The sequence below is a fragment of the Mesoplodon densirostris genome, chromosome 2 (genome assembly GCF_025265405.1).
Source record: "Mesoplodon densirostris isolate mMesDen1 chromosome 2, mMesDen1 primary haplotype, whole genome shotgun sequence".
Taxonomy (NCBI): Eukaryota; Metazoa; Chordata; class Mammalia; order Artiodactyla; family Ziphiidae; genus Mesoplodon; species Mesoplodon densirostris.
The window spans coordinates 160,907,516-160,923,705 of NC_082662.1; the positions used below are offsets into that span (position 1 = coordinate 160,907,516).

Here is a 16,190-nt window from a genome sequence, read left to right on the forward strand (position 1 = left end):
GTTTCCTAAGGTAATATAAAGTTTGAAATGCTTTTTCCCTACTTTCACTCAGATATTGTTCAGGAGGGACCTTTTCTACTTCACAGTTGTCAAGAACTAGTCTCTGCAGTGTAGATATTTGCAGGTAAAATATTGGAGATCAGAACTGAGGAACAGTGACATTAGAAATGGGAATGTGGAGAGTACTGTAGAGAAGAATGGGTTTGGAATCAGGGGATGTGCATCTGAGGTTCAGTGTCTACCATGTCATTTTAACTTTTCTAACCTTCAATTTACTTATTTATAAAATGAAGATAACCACCAACCCAACCCAAGTTTACTTCATAGTGTTGTGGAAATCACTATGGAAATAACTTAATAAATATTCTATTTTACACCAATGTCTTTTATAGAATAAGTACACTTAACTCAATAAAACTGGAGCACCTTCAGTGTAAGGAAAAAAAAGACCCTTTAGACTCCGATGGTTACTTTGGCCAGTGGTATAGTTTCTGGGTCTCTACTCTTGAATCACTGCCATGTGAATTGCTCTCACTGGGGACTTCCCTGCTTATGGAAATTCTAATCCGTAGAATTTTGTTGCTGTTACTATTCCCCTCCTTTTCTTCAAATATATGAAATAGTAGAGTCTTTGGAAATATGTGATTTTGTCTTGAAGACTGACTGTTAGTGATGCAGTACCATAATGATCTCGTAAAAATTTTTATACTTTTTCAATGTTGCATACCAGACCTTAAAATTAAGGTCTATTAGTATATTTAGTTTCAGGCCATGTTTCAGGTAGGTCTGTAGTGGCTGTGTGGCATAGAAAGAGAAATGAAGTAGTTGTTTAGGGGAACTGATTTAAAATGTTGGTTCTATCATTGACTATTTACGCTTAGGCAGGGCTTACTTGGTTTTCAGTCTTAAAGCAGAGCAATAAATGGGTTTAGACCAGATGATGATGATGATTTTATTTAGCCATTAAAAAAATTTTATTTACTTACTTTTCGCTGTGTTGGGTCTTTGTTGCTGTGCGCGGGCTTTCTCTAGTTGCGGCGAGTGGGGGTTACTCTTCATTGTGGTGCATGGGCTTCTCATTGCATTGGCTTCTCTTGTTGTGGAGCACAGGCTCTAGGCACAGTGGGCTTCAGTAGTTATGGCACGTGAACTCAGTAGTTGTGGCTCGAGGGCTCTAGAGCACAGGCTCAGTAGTTGTGGCACATGGGCTTAATTGCTCTGTGGCATGTGGGATCTTCTCAGACCAGGGCTTGAACCCAGGTACCCTGCATTGGCAGGAGGATTCTTAACCATTGCGCCACCAGGGAAGCTTGATGATGATGATAATTTTTTAATTAATTTATTTTTGTCTGCATTGGGTCTTCATTGCTGCACATGGGCTTTCTCTAGTTGCGGCATGCAGGCTTCTCGTTGGCAGTGGCTTCTCTTGTTGTGGAGCACAGGCTCTAAGCGTGCGGGCTTCCATAGTTGAGGCACGTGGGCTCAGCAGTTGGGGCTCACAGGCTCTGGAGCGCAGGCTCAATAGTTGTGGTGCACAGGCTTTGTTGCTCCGCGGCATGCAGGATCTTCCCAGACCAGGGCTCGAACCCGTGTCCCCTGTGTTGGCAGGTGGGTTCTTAACCACTGTGCCACCAGGGAAGTCCCTGGACCAGATGATTGTTAAAAGCCCTTCTAGCTCAAAATCGTTTGATTCCCAGTCCCACACCAGAAAATAAGTTTAGAGGTTAGGTAATATACTACTATTATATAAAATATATAATAAAAATTCATAATTCTAGCTGGCAATCCCTTTATTCCTTCAGGTTGTAAGTACTTATAACTTTATAATACGAAGTGTAAATGGTATAGAAACAGAAAATCTAAATTAAGTAGCAAAGATACAAGCATTAAAAAGCATTAACCAAAATTTTTTTATGGTAAGTACTACCTTTATTTTAAAAAGTTATACATGCTAGAAAAAAGCATAAATGATGCATGTAAACAATTGTTTACCAAATACTTATTTTTTTTCCTTATAAAGGTGCAAATGATCTTTAAATGTAAACACAAATGTTGCCAAACATTTCTGTATTGAGGGGAGGGAGAAGGTTATTCCGTATGGTTGTGGTTAAAGTCTTTTTCAAAGCTTTTCCTGCAAGACACACTGAAAAAAATTGGTGTATGATCACAATAACAAAAACACTTTAACCACTGAAATCTGTATTCTTTTTTTTCCTTAAAAATGTTAACTTTTTACCAGAAAGTGCAATTTCAGAGTAGTGGTAATAGTGGCTTTATAGAATGAGGATAATGATATATAGTTTTTATAAAAGAACCAAGATTTTATTAATTAAATGCCTCAACTGATTTTATACTCGTTAGCATACTATTACATGAACTGAAGAATTCATTCCCTTGGAGGCTGTGATTACAGGTAAGCCTCAGCTTCAGCAGGCCTGAGCATCAAGTGTAAATTGCCTAACAGTATTCACTGCTGGGGAGAGGACATTTCTCCCTGCTGGTCCTTAGTAGCAATAGGAAATAGAAAGGAAAGTTGCTTCAGTCAGTAACATTTTTGAGCAAAAACTTGCAGAGTTACACGTGATTCTACTGGGGGATTCTCAAGACAGTATATGAGAATGATATACTGTTTTTGTAGAGGCACTGAGCAGAGCTCTAGATCTAGCAGGAACTCTATGGAAATATTTGCAAAAAAGACTTTATAGTGGCAAACAAGTCCATAAGGAAGGAAACAAGATGTGAGCTTCCACTGATGAAAACTTTGGCATCTGAGTCCTGGTCTTATTGATTTAATATTCTTTTGAATTGTTCTAGTTAAATGAGATGTTTCCTTTGTTTTTTAGATTTTCAAGTCTTCTGGTGCTTAGTGCAAGAATGATGGCTAACTAATACACCTTGCATACCTATCTTTGTCACTGGTAAGTTCCTGTAAGTAGTGGAGTCTTGTGGATGGAGTGCTTAGAACTGACAACTAGATCCCATATAGACCTCTTCCCTTATTAGTAGTTTCAAACTTAATCAGTATCTTAAAAATAAGGTTTTACTGCTTGAAATGTTTGGTTGTTTTTTTTTTTTTTTTTTGTCTTTCCTTTTTTTCTCTTTTGGTGGGAGGAAGGCTAAATCCCAAAACAAAAACAAAAAACAAAAAACCCAGCAACAAAAATCCCATGATAAATTAAAACCAAAAATAAATATTCTTCTGCACAGAACTGAAAATTATTGTGCAAAGGTGGCGTCTTGCAGGTGAAGTACTTTCAATGTATTTGTATTTTCCACATGTTGAGGCACCGGCAAAGAATAAAATTTGTTTAGTGTATTCTAGAGCTGTACAAAGCTCCAAAGTCAAAGCTCTCCACAGTACAGAGGAGCATATGCATGACTGTCTTCTATATGTTCACCATATATGGGATTCACAATGTGTCATTTTTATAACTCCTACACCACCTCCAAGCCGACGGTAATTCATCCCGCCATATAACCTGTAAAGAAAGAAACACAATCAGATTTCTAAATAGAAAAAGCACTATTTCTTCCATAATGTAGATGTTAATAAAACAAAATTCTTTGTTTTATATCACAACTAATATTTTTAGCTTCATACATCTCTTCCAAAGAGTAGGAGCTGGAATTGAGCACTGGCAAGTAGCAGAATTATTTCAGACATTGACTGAAATTCTCTTATAGGACACTGTTTTAAGAGAGCACCATATCCGTTTTGCCTTGTAACTTTATAACTCTACATCTAGACTGACTCATAACAATTACACAGAATCACATATTCTACATTTTTGTGTCTAATTTTGACCCTGGCTATAATATTTTCCCACCCACATTTTGCTTTTGCCTAAACTTTAATTATTTATTTCTATCCTTTTGTATGTACTCTTAGAAGTCTTCTCAAACCCTTTATGGAACGAAGCTGGATATGATTAAATAAAGTCTGCATCTAGTTTTTGATATGTGAACAAGATCACCTTCAAAATTAAGGATTTCCATGGAAAAGAATATTAGATCCTCTGTCAACTGTAAGTATTGATTTTAAATTGGCTTTAAATTTGGGATATGTAACTACAAAAATTTATATAGTAATCCCTCAACAGATGGTCCTTAAGAATTTCATGAATATTACTTGGTCAAATATTACTAACATATATTAGTAACAGTTACTGAGAAACAAGTCCTTACATAGGATCATAGTCATTAAGTGTCAGGAATAAACTTGGCTGTCTTCCCAAATTATGCTTACCCAGATTCCCACTAAAAATAGAAAGCTGTATATGGAAGAAAATACACCACAAGTGAGAGGCTCCTATTCATGAAAACCTGCCATTCTCTTTCCCTTAACCTCTATTAGGTTTTGCTGAAATGTTACCTTTTCAGTGGGGCCTCCCTGGGCCACCTTTTAAAGTGGATAATCCTCCCTGGACTCCCTGCCTCTCTGCTATTTGCTATAGCACTTCCACTCCTGGTATGGCACTGTCTCCCTCGTTGTAATGTCAGCTCCAGGTGGGCAGGGAATTTTGTTCTGTTCACTTCTGTATCCCCAGGGTCTAGAGCACTCAGTAAATCTTTACTTCATGAACAAGGTTGTGAAAATGTGATGTATAAGCAAAAAGTGCTACAGTGTTATTAGTCTGACTTTAGTATTGTGACCACTGAGCCATACAGAGCATGAGAGAGATGCAGAATCCAAAGAATGTCATTCAGATATCTGTCAAAGTTGTGGCTTTCCCAGAGATGAAGACTATAAAAAGAACCCAGTAAATTCATTAGTTGAATCTTATATACTAATGAAAAAAATCTGAGTGGATAGTTACAGGCTCAAAATTAGAAAATGTATACTCAGAATGCAGCAGGAATGGACTACAAGACTGCCCCTTCTGGAATATAAAAGTGACCATAAAAGACGTCAACTTATCTTTCATCGTCATGAGAAAAATCTTTCAGAATGTCTTCTGCCTCAGATATCATATCCAGACTGACATCTGTGGTTTATGTGCAACCTCAGCCGCTGAGATGGTTACCCCAGACGTGTTTAGGCAAATAAGCCCAATTCTCTGAGAAAGAACTGCTTAGAAGATAAAACTGTTTTTTTTTTAAAGCTAGTATTTAAAATAGATATTAGTATAGATATAAAGTACCTCAATCCATACTATTAATATTTTATATTAAAAAATGAGAATTAACTATATATTTGACCTTTTAAACTTGTATTGTTTAAGAGACTTTGGCATATTAGAGCATCTATCAGATTAGTTTTATGAATCAAGTTTAAAATGTGTGATTGAGCAAAGATTTAGACTTAGGATTTTAAGCTGAAAGGTTTAAGAGAATTTTGCTACATTTGTAAAAGTTTTTGAATATTTAAAATAAATGCAAGAGTCACCCAATTTATGTGAATTTATAAGAACTACTTAAGTATTTAGGAAGGATTTGTTAGACAATTAAGGATTTAAAAGCAAAGTAAAATTAAGCCTATAAATACAGCTTAACTTGAACTCTTAAGTAAGATGTAGCCTCCTTGCTAAAAGTGACTATTACAATTTACTAGACTTTAAAATAGAGTAATAACATATTTAAATATTTTTAAAACTCAAGAGAAAAAATCAGTTTTAAAATGAAATAAAGTATTATTTTTAAAATGGTAACTGCAATTTGTTTTTCCTGGGCATAAAAATTGCAATGACAGATTGACAGCCAAAGGTCTAGGTTCTAATTCTAACTCTGTCACTAACTTGCTTAGGCAGGTCTCTTTATTTCTCAGTGCTTTAGTTTCCTCAGCTGAACATGACGGAGCTAGAGGGGAGATTGTTTTTTCTGTTTTTGCTACCTCTAATTATAAAACTGGACAGTTACCAAAGAGAGGAATTTTGTAAGATGTCAGCCACTTTAGAGCAATGAAGTCAAAATAAGCCATCGAATATGGGTAACTTTGAGCCCTTTTCAAAGTACTGCAAGAGGTAATTCAGTGTACTGACCATCTTGATTTTGATGGTCATGTTTTATCTCAAGCCCATGATTTTCAAGTCAGCAGTGAGGTGATTTGCAACATAGCTTAAAGGTTACCTCCATGTATTGGCATCAGGATCAAAAACTTCAATGGTCTTCAAGTACGTTGTGCCATCAAAACCTCCTACAGCCATGAGCTGTCCATTCACTACTGCCAGGCCAACCTATGGGACCAAAACACAGTGGCTGCTGAAGAAACTGCTCCCTATTAGATATGGATGAATCCATATATCCAATAGATATCAATGAATTCGAGTGAAGTTAGATAAGGTAGTAGATAAGACAGGGAGATGCCTTTCAAAGAAGCAACTGATTACAAGATAAATCATAAGATGCAAACTACTGTATATAGAATGGATAAACCACAAGGTCCTACTGTATAACAGAGGGAACTATATTCAGTATCCTGTGATAAACCATAATGGAAAAGAATATTAAAAGAGAATGTATATATGTATAACTGAATCACTTTGCTGTACAGCAGAAATTAACATAATATTATACATTAACTATACTTCAATAAAAGTAAATAAATCATAAAAATAATTCTCTAATTAAAGATATGATTGGATGTAAGATATTTAACTTCTTGAGATAATAGTAATCAAAAAATTAACTTTTTTTTCCAGTACAAAAGTGACAGGGGTTGTTTTGCCTATACAGTGCATCTCCTCACTGTCCCATTGTATTATACTTTACAGATCAGACTTCTCCTTCTGCACAGCCCTCTCTTGGTGCTTTTGCTTTTCGAAGTTTTCAGTAGCCGGGCACTTACTCCACTACGGCGGGACGTCATAGCCACCACTGGAGACCACTGGTTGGTTCTGGGGTTGTATCTCTCAGCACTGCTAAGCTCTGTAGTGTCATCTCTACCTCCTACAGCATAGATCATATCCTGATACACTGCACAGCCTAGGTGTTTCCTCCGGGTCCCCATAGGGGCTATGGTGTGCCATCTGTTTTCCTGAGGATTATAACGCTCCACTGCAGGGAAAAGAAAAACCAGTAAGTGACCATGCAATCATTTCCTTTCACCTCTAGTTTTCTTCATAGCTACTTTGCTTTGTGATAACATATATTTTCAATAAGCACTCTGATTTTTGCTTCTGAGAAGGAATCATCTACCTTTGGACAATATTACTATATTCTCATCAGGGACTGATTTCTTTTAGGTATGGTTGGTGGAAAGGGCATGTGTTGGAGTCAAGGTACCTAGTTCTAGTTCTGGCTATACGACTTATTAGCTAGGTGACTCGCGGCATCTCTCCTTATCTTTAAATGACAGGATTAGACTATAAACCAGTTTATGACTATAAGTTTTTATTTATTTTTAGATTATAATACAGAGGATTTTATTTGTTTTTTAAGGAAAGATGGTTGGGGGGAGGGAAATAATATTAAGAAAATAGTTGTTTTATTCATTATAAATTCCTAGCAACTTGTGAAATGAAGGGAGAAAGAAATACTTTGGGAATATACTAGTAGACTATGACTGCAGAAGGAGCTGAGGAAGAGCTAACAGTTGAACTCTCCTAGAGGGAAAATAATTTTCTTAATAAATGATAGGATAACATGGACTTTTTGTACTTTTTGTAAGGGGACTCTCCTAAGAAAAATGTATTGCTTTGGGGAAACCAGACTGACTTTGGAAGGGACTAACCTGTGTTGAGTGGAGATGTCCCATCAGAGCCACCTACAGCGTATAAGAACCCTCCTAACACAGCCACAGCCACGCCTAGTCTCCTGGTACTCATAGAAGCCACCCGAGTCCACTTGTTCTCCTTCGGATCATACCTGCGGTAAGAGAAACCAAAGACTGCACGCATGTTTTTATTAAGTGAAGCCTTTTCCATAAGGTATGAAATTATGCTAAAGATATGTTAGATACATAGATTTGCTAAGGGCAAATGTACAGAGAGAATCTAATATATTTTACATAGTTATCAGTACTCTGACTTAGGACACTGGGGCTAGAACTCTGAAAACTACATTTCTCCTTTGCCAAGCTGGCTCTCTACTAGATTCTGCCAAAAGGAAGGACTAGACACTTTCTGTTTGCTTGCGAACCCTGCCAATATTGTCTCAACATCGGCCTTTCACTCTGACAGTAGCAGTTAATTTCAGTTTCTAGACTTTTTCTGGCACTTCCAAAGCTAGCCTTGTTGGACGTTTCGGTCACAGCTCTGTGAGGCAGCTCCTCTGAGCTCCTGAGATAACAGTACCAGTGTTCCGGTTATCTACTGCTGTGTAACAAGCCACCCCAAACTCAGTGACTTTCCACAATAATTATTTTACTAATTCTTATGTTTCCATGGATCAGGAATTTAGGAAGGGCTTCACAGGGAAGTTCTGGCTCAGGTGTCCCATGTGGTTGCTGTCAAATTGTGGCTGGAGCTGGAACAGCCAGGTGCTGAAGCAGCTGGGTGCTGGCTGGGCATGTCTCCATGTAGCCTCAGGGTCTCTCCATGTAGACTACTTGGGCTTCCTCTCAGCATGGTGACCTCCGACAGCTCAAGGCTTCAAAGGTGAGTGCCCCAAGAGATACAAGTGAAAGATGTATCACCTTTTATGACCTAGCCTCGCAAGTCACATAGAGCTACTACCATACTGATAAGCCAGCCCAAACTCGAGGGAGCAAACACAGACCTCAGCTCTCAATGAAGAGTTTCAAAGTCAAATTGTATGAAGAGCATGTGAGATGTCAGGTATTGTAACCATCTTTGGCAAATACAGCCTTCCAGAACCAGCCAGGCAGATAACCCTCCATGGAGATGTGAGTCACAGCTGTTCAGGGCACCCTCTCCTCAGGTGCTGATGGTCCTAGTTCTGTGGGACCTCTCCTCCAAGCTTCTAGGCTCTAATAACTCTAATCTCTTTCCTTGTCTTCCCAGACCTAGGGTTCCTACAGTTACTTCAGTGTCCTTTTTTCTTTTTTTTTTTTTCAGCCCTTCAATATGTGCTAGCCAATTTTTTAATGTTAAATTCTCTTTACTAAAATAGCTGATATGGTTTCCATTTTTTTAAACTGAGCCCTGACTGATAAATTATTGGTGTTCAGAAATAAATATGACAAAAATCACTTGGAATTGTGCTGGGCATTTTATTACATAGGTGAAAAATTCTGTTAGTATATTAAGTATTGTATAGCAAACTATATCAATATTACAGGATATAAAAAATAATACTAAAAATAGCCCTTGTTCTTAAGCAAGCTGGGGAGACAGAGCACATTCTTAAGGAAAAACCTCCAAACATATTCTGAGAATATAGTAACTCACAGAGATGAAAGAAGCAGAGATATAAGTGCTGCAGAATGGAGGCCCTGGAGAAAGGTTATGGTTAGTCAGTAAAGGTATCTTGAGGTTCATGCACTTTGAATAAAGTTTATTTTTCATCACTTTTAGAAAATTCTCAGCCAAATATTCTGTCTTCAAATATTGCTTCTGCTCTTATTGCTATTTTCCTTCTGGAACTCCAATTACATTTGTGTTTGTCTATTTGTGTTCCCTGAGTTGCTTATGGTCTCTTCTTTACATTCTGTTCTTGTTTGGATATTTTCTATTAACCTGGCTTTGAGTTTACTAACTCTGTCTTCTGCTGTGTGTCCAGTCTACTTCTACTCTGTCTATTTAATCTCATTCAATGAGTTCTTCATTTTAGATACTATATTTTCCAATTGTAGAAATCTACATCTTATTTTTAGATTCCAACCCTATATTAAAATTCTCCAACTTTTTACCCATTGATCTTTTCCTCTATTTTATTCAATGTATTTATTATACTTATTTTAAAGTCTTTTTCTGTCAACTCCAAATATGGATTATCTATAAGTCGGCTTCTGTTGTCTACTTTTTCTCTCAATTATTGGCCACATTTTTCTGTTTCTTTATGTGTCTCATATATTTTTTAATTGTATGCTGGGCATTATCGTAAAATAATGGAATCCTAGAAACTGAAATTGATATTATACCCCCCATTGACAACACCTATGCCCCAAACAATGGATTCACTCTTTCTTTTTTTTTTTTTTTGCGGTGTGTGGGCCTCTCACTGTTGTGGCCTCTCCCGTTGTGGAGCACAGGCCCCGGACGTGCAGGCCCAGCGGCCATGGCTCACGGGCCCAGCTGCGCTGCGGCACGTGGGATCCTCCCGGACCGGGGCACAAACCCGCGCCCCCTGCACTGGCAGGCAGACTCTCAACCACTGCGCCACCAGGAAAGCCCCACTCTTTCTTATATTAGGCAGACACGGTGAAATGTTGAACACCTCAATCCAATCAGGAATTAAGCTTTACAATCCACAGATTTAATGCAATCCCTATCAAATTACCAATGGCATTTTTCACAGAAATAGAACAAAAAATTTTACAATTTGTGTGGAAACACAAAAGACCACGAATAGCCAAAGCAATCTTGAGAAAGAAAAACGGAGCTGGAGGAATCAGACTCCCTGACTTCAAACTATACTACAAAGCTACAGTAATCAAAATAATATGGTACTGGCACAAAAACAGAAATACAGATCAATGGTTCAGGATAGAAAGTCCAGAGATAAACCCATGCATCTGTGGTCACCTAATCTATGACAAAGGAGGCAAGAATATATAATGGAGAAAAGGCAGTCTCTTCAATAAGTGGTGATGGAAAAACTGGACAGCTGCATGTAAAAGAATGAAATTAGAACATACCCTAACAACAAACACAAAAATAAACTCAAAACGGATTAAAGAACTAAATGTAAGGCCAGATACTATAAAACTCTTAGAGGAAAACCTAGGCACAACACTCTCTGACACAAATCGCAGCAAGATCTTTTTCAATCCACCTCCTAGAGTAATGAAAATAAAAACACAAATAAACAAATGGGACCTAATTAAACTTAAAAGCTTTTGCACAGGAAACTATAAACAAAACGAAAAGACAACCCTCAGAATGGGAGAAAATATCCAAAATACACAAACAGCTCATGCAGCTCAACATCAAATAAACGAACAACCCAAACAAAAAATGGGCGAAAGATCTAAATCTACAACAATAAATGCTGGAGAGGGTGTGGAGAAAAGGGAACCCTCCTACACTGTTGGTGGGAATGTAAACTGGTACAGCTACTATGGAGAAAGTATAGAGGTTCCTTGAAAAACTAAAAATAGAGCTACCATATGATCCAGCAATCCTAGTCCTGGGCATATATCTGGAGAAAAACATAATTCAAAATGGTACATGCACCCCAGTGTTCATTGCAGCTATTTACAATAGCTGGGACATGGAAACAACCTAAATGTCCAACGATAGATGAATGGATAAAGCAGATGTGGTACATATATACAATGGAATATTACTCAGCCATAAAAAACAAAATAATGCCATTTGTAGCAACATGGATGGACCTGGAGATTGTCATACTGATGGAAGTCAGACAAAGACAAATATCATGATATCGCCTATATGTGGAATCTAAAAAAAGGCTACATATGGAATTATCTACAAAACAGAGATAGAGTTACAGATGTAGAAAATAAACTTATGGGGCAGAGTCAACATGGTGGCAGGGGAGGATGCGGAGTTCGCGTCTCCCTACAACTTGGGCACTGGCCGGGCACTGGCCGGACCCTGGTGGGGGACCTCGATGCCCAAAGAGATGGGAGGAACCCCTGAGAGACCGGGTAGGATGTGGGGGGAGTAAGGGGGGATAAGAAGTGGAGGCCAGACAGGACTGGCGTCCCTGAAGGGTGGCTGGGAGGGGGAAGGGGTTCCCACACCTGGAGGAACCCTTGGGGGGCTTGGAGATCGGGGGAAGCAAGTCTAGCATTTCCCCTGCCCAATCGGGCCCTGGGAAGCCTGCAGGGCTCCCGGGCCAGGTCCTCTGCCCACTGAGGCTCCCTCCGGGCCATGCTGGTCCTAGGGGCGTAGGAGGGAGGCAGGGGGAGAAGAGGAGAGGAGGACGGGGAGGAGCCCTCTTTTTTTATAAATTAATTTATTTTTGGCTGCATTGGGTCTTCGTTGTTGCACGCAGGCTTTCTCTAGTTGCGGCGAGCTGCAGCTATTCTTCGTTGCAGTGCATGGGCTTCTCATTGCAGTGGCTTCTCTTGTTGCGGAGCATGGGCTCTAGGCTCACGGGCTTCAGTAGTTGTGGCACACAAGCTCAGTAGTTGTGGCTCGCAGGCACTAGAGTGCAGACTCAGTAGTTGTGGTGCACGGGCTTAGTTGCTCCACGGCATGTGGGATCTTCCCGTACCAGGACTTGAACCCGTGTCCCCTGCATTGGCAGGCGGATTCTTAACCACTGCACCACCAGGGAAGCCCCGAAGCCCTCTTTGATTGGAGAATCGGGGAGGCACAGAGGGCGTTTCCCCTGCCCACTTGCTCCCGGAAAGCCTGTTGGGATTTCTGATCTGGTCCCCTGCCTTCTGGGGCCCCCTCTGGATCTGTGGGTCCTAGGGGCATAGGAGGGAGGAGGGGGAAGAAGAAGAGAGGCCAACGGGGTGGGGCCCTCCAGGGATTGGAGGATCGGGGGGAACTCGCCTAGCATTTCCCCTGCCCTCTTGGGCCCAGGGAGCCTGCTGGGGTCCTGGACCTGGTCCTCCACCCTCCAAAGCCAGAGGCACTCCTGGGCCCCTGCTGCTGCACTGAGCCTAAGCCCCCACCCTGCCAGGGCCTTATCTGGCCCTGTGGGTCCTAAGCATAGGCCCCACCCACCACCTAAACCCCGCCCCCCCGAGCCAAGGCCTTTTCTGCTTTTTTTTTTCCTCTTTTTTACTATTCTGGTTCTGTTTTACCTTCTGGTTGTTGTTTCATCTATATCTTTATTTTTTATTCTTTCTAAGAGAAATAAATGAAATAGAAACAAGTAAAATAGCAAAGATCAATAAAACTAAAAGTTTGTTCTTTGAGAAGATAAAAAAAAAATCAATAAACCTTTAGCCAGGCTCATCAAGAAAAAAAAAGAGAGGACTCAAATCAATAAAATGAGAAATGAAAAAGGAGAAATCACAACTGACACCACAGAAATACAAAGGATTATAAGAGACTACTACAAATGACTATATGCCAATAAAATGGATAACCACGAAGAAATGGACAAATTCTTGGAAAAGTACAATTTTCTAAGACTGAACCAGGAAGAACTAGAAAATATAAACAGACCTATCACAAGTAATGAAATTGAAACTGTAATTTAAAAGTTTCCAACAAACAAAAGTCCAGGACCATATGGCTTCACAGGCACATTCTATCCAACATTTAGAGAAGAGATAACACTGATCCTTCTCAAAGTCTTCCGAAAAATTGCAGAGGGGGTAGTACTCCCAAATTCGTTCTATGAAGCAACCATCTCCCTGATACCAAACCAGAGAAAGATATTACAAAAAAAGAAAATAACAGACCAATATCACTGATGAACATAGATGCAAAAATCCTGAACAAAATACTAACAAAGAGAATCCAACAACACATTAAAAGGATCATACACCATGATCAAGTGGGATTTATCCCAGGAATGCAAGGATTCTTCAATATATGCAAATCAATCAATGTGATACACCATATTAACAAATTAAGGAATAAAAACCATATGATCACCTCAATAGACGCAGAAAAAGCTTTTGACAAAATTCAACACACATTTATGATAAAAACTCTCCAGAAAATGGGATTAGAGGGAACCTACCTCAACATAAAGGCCGTATATGACAAACGCACAGCAAACATCATACTCAATGGTGAAAAACTGAAAGCATTTCCACTAAGATCAGGAACAAGTCAAGGATGTCCACTCTCGCCACTCTTTTTTTTTTTTTTCTTTTTGCGGTATGCGGGCCTCTCACTGTTGTGGCCTCTCCCGTTGCGGAGCACAGGCTCCGGACGCGCAGGCCCAGCGGCCATGGCTCACGGGCCCAGCCGCTCCGCGGCACATGGGATCCTCCCAGACCGGGGCACGAACCCGTATCCCCTGCATCGGCAGGCGGACTCTCAACCACTGCGCCACCAGGGAGGCCCCTCGCCACTCTTATTCAACATAGTTTTACAAGTCCTAGCCATGGCAATCAGAGAAGAAAAAGAAATAAAAAGAATATAAATTGCAAAAGAAGAAGTAAGACTGTCACTGTTTGCAGATGACATGGTACTATACATAGAAAATCCTAAAGATGTCACCAGAAAACTACTGGAGTTCAATGAATTTGGTGAGGTTGCAGGATATAAAATTAATGCACAGAAATCTCTGGCATTCCTATACACCAACAATGAAAAATCAGAAAGAGAAATTAAGGAAACACTCCCATTTACCACCGCAACAAAAAGAATAAAATACCTAGGAATAAACCTGCCTAAGGAGGCGAAAGACTTGTACTCGGAAAACTATAAAACACTGATGAAAGAAATCAAAGATGACATAAACAGATGGAGAAATATACCATGTTCTTGGATGGAAGAACCAATATTGTGAAAACGACTATACTACCCAAAGCAATCTCCAGATTCAGTGCAATCCCTATCAAACTACCAATGGCATTCTTCACAGAACTAGAACAAAAAATTTTATAATGTGTACAGAAACACAAAAGATCCTGAATAGCCAAAGCAATCTTGATAAAGAAAAATGGAGCTGGAGGAATCAGGCTCCCCAACTTCAAACTATACTACAAATCTACAGTAATCAAGACAGTATAGTACTGGCACAAAAACAGAAATATAGATCAATGGTTCGGGATAGAAAGCCCAGAGATAAACCCATGCACATATGGTCACCGAACTTATGACAAAGGAGGCAAGAACGTACAATGGAGAAAAGACAGCCTCTTCAATAAGTGGTGCTGGGAAAACTGGACAGCTACATGTAAAAGAATGAAGTTAGAACACTCCTTAACACCATACACAAAAATAAACTCAAAATGGATTACAGTTATAAATGTAAGATTGGACACTATAAAGCTCTTAGAGGAAAACATAGGAAGAACACTCTTTGACATAAATCACAGCAAGATCTTTTTTGATCCACCTCCTAGAGTAATGGAAATAAAAACAAAAATAAACAAATGGGGGCTTCCCTGGTGGCGCAGTGGTTGAGAGTCCGCCTGCCGATGCAGGGGACACGGGTTCGTGCCGCGGTCCGGGAGGATCCCACATGCCGCGGAGTGGCTGGGCCCATGAGCCATGGCCACTGAGCCTGCGCGTCCGGATCCTGTGCTGCACAATGGGAGGGGCCACAACAGTGAGAGGCCCGCGTACCGCAGCAAAAAATAAATAAATAAATAAATAAACGAATGGGACCTAATGAAAATTAAAAGCTTTTGCAAAGCAAAGGAAACTACAAATGGGACGAAAAGACAACCCTCTGAATGGGAGAAAATTCTTGCAAACGAATCAGTGGTCAAAGGATTAATCTCCAAAATGTATAAACAGCTCATGCAGCTCACTATTAAAAAAAACAAACAACCCAATCAAAACATGGGCAGAAGGGGCTTCCCTGGTGGCGCAGTGGTTGAGAGTCTGCCTGCCGATGCAGGGGACACGGGTTCGTGCTCTAGTCCAGGAAGATCCCACATGCCGCGGAGTGGCTAGGCCCGTGAGCCATGGCTGCTGAGCCTGCGCGTCCGGAGCCTGTGCTCCGCGGCGGGAGAGGCCACAATGGTGAGAGGCCTGCATACCACACACGCACACACAAAAAAGGGCAGAAGACATAAATAGACATTTCTCCAAAGAAGACATACAGATGGCCAAGAGGCACATGAAAAGATGCTCAACATCACTAATTATTAGAGAAATGCAAATGGAAACTACAATGAGGTATCACCTCACAGCATCAGAATGGCCACCATCAAAAAATCTACACACAATAAATGCTGGAGAGTATGTAGAGAAAAGGGAACTCTTCTGCACTGTTGGTGGGAATGTAAATTGATACAGCCACTATGGATAACACAGTATGGAGGTTCCTTAAAAAAACTAAAAATTGAACTACTATATGACCCAGCAATCCTGCTACTGGGCATATACCCTGAGAAAACCATAATTCAGAAGGACACATGTACCCCAGTTTTCACTGCAGCACTGTTTACAATAGCCAGGATACGGAAACAATCTAAATGTCCAATGATAGATGAATGGGTAATGAAGATGTGGTACATATATACAATGGAATATTACTCAGCCACAAAAAGGAATGAAACTGGGTCATTTTTAGAA

At 39.9% G+C, this 16,190-nt stretch overlaps 1 protein-coding gene across 1 annotated transcript in view; it reads right to left on the reverse strand.

The window, feature by feature from the left end:
* Positions 1-1,956: 1,956 nt before the first annotated feature.
* The window catches only part of KLHL20 (kelch like family member 20), a 77,957-nt gene continuing 63,723 nt past the window's right edge, over positions 1,957-16,190 (reverse strand). Inside the window, exons 9-12 of the mRNA XM_060091246.1 lie at positions 7,670-7,803; positions 6,785-6,993; positions 6,067-6,173; positions 1,957-3,479 (exon numbers count right to left, since the gene is read on the reverse strand). Of these exons, the coding sequence (XP_059947229.1) occupies positions 3,395-3,479; positions 6,067-6,173; positions 6,785-6,993; positions 7,670-7,803 (535 nt within the window). The 3' untranslated portion in view covers positions 1,957-3,394. The remainder of the gene's footprint in view (positions 3,480-6,066; positions 6,174-6,784; positions 6,994-7,669; positions 7,804-16,190) is intronic.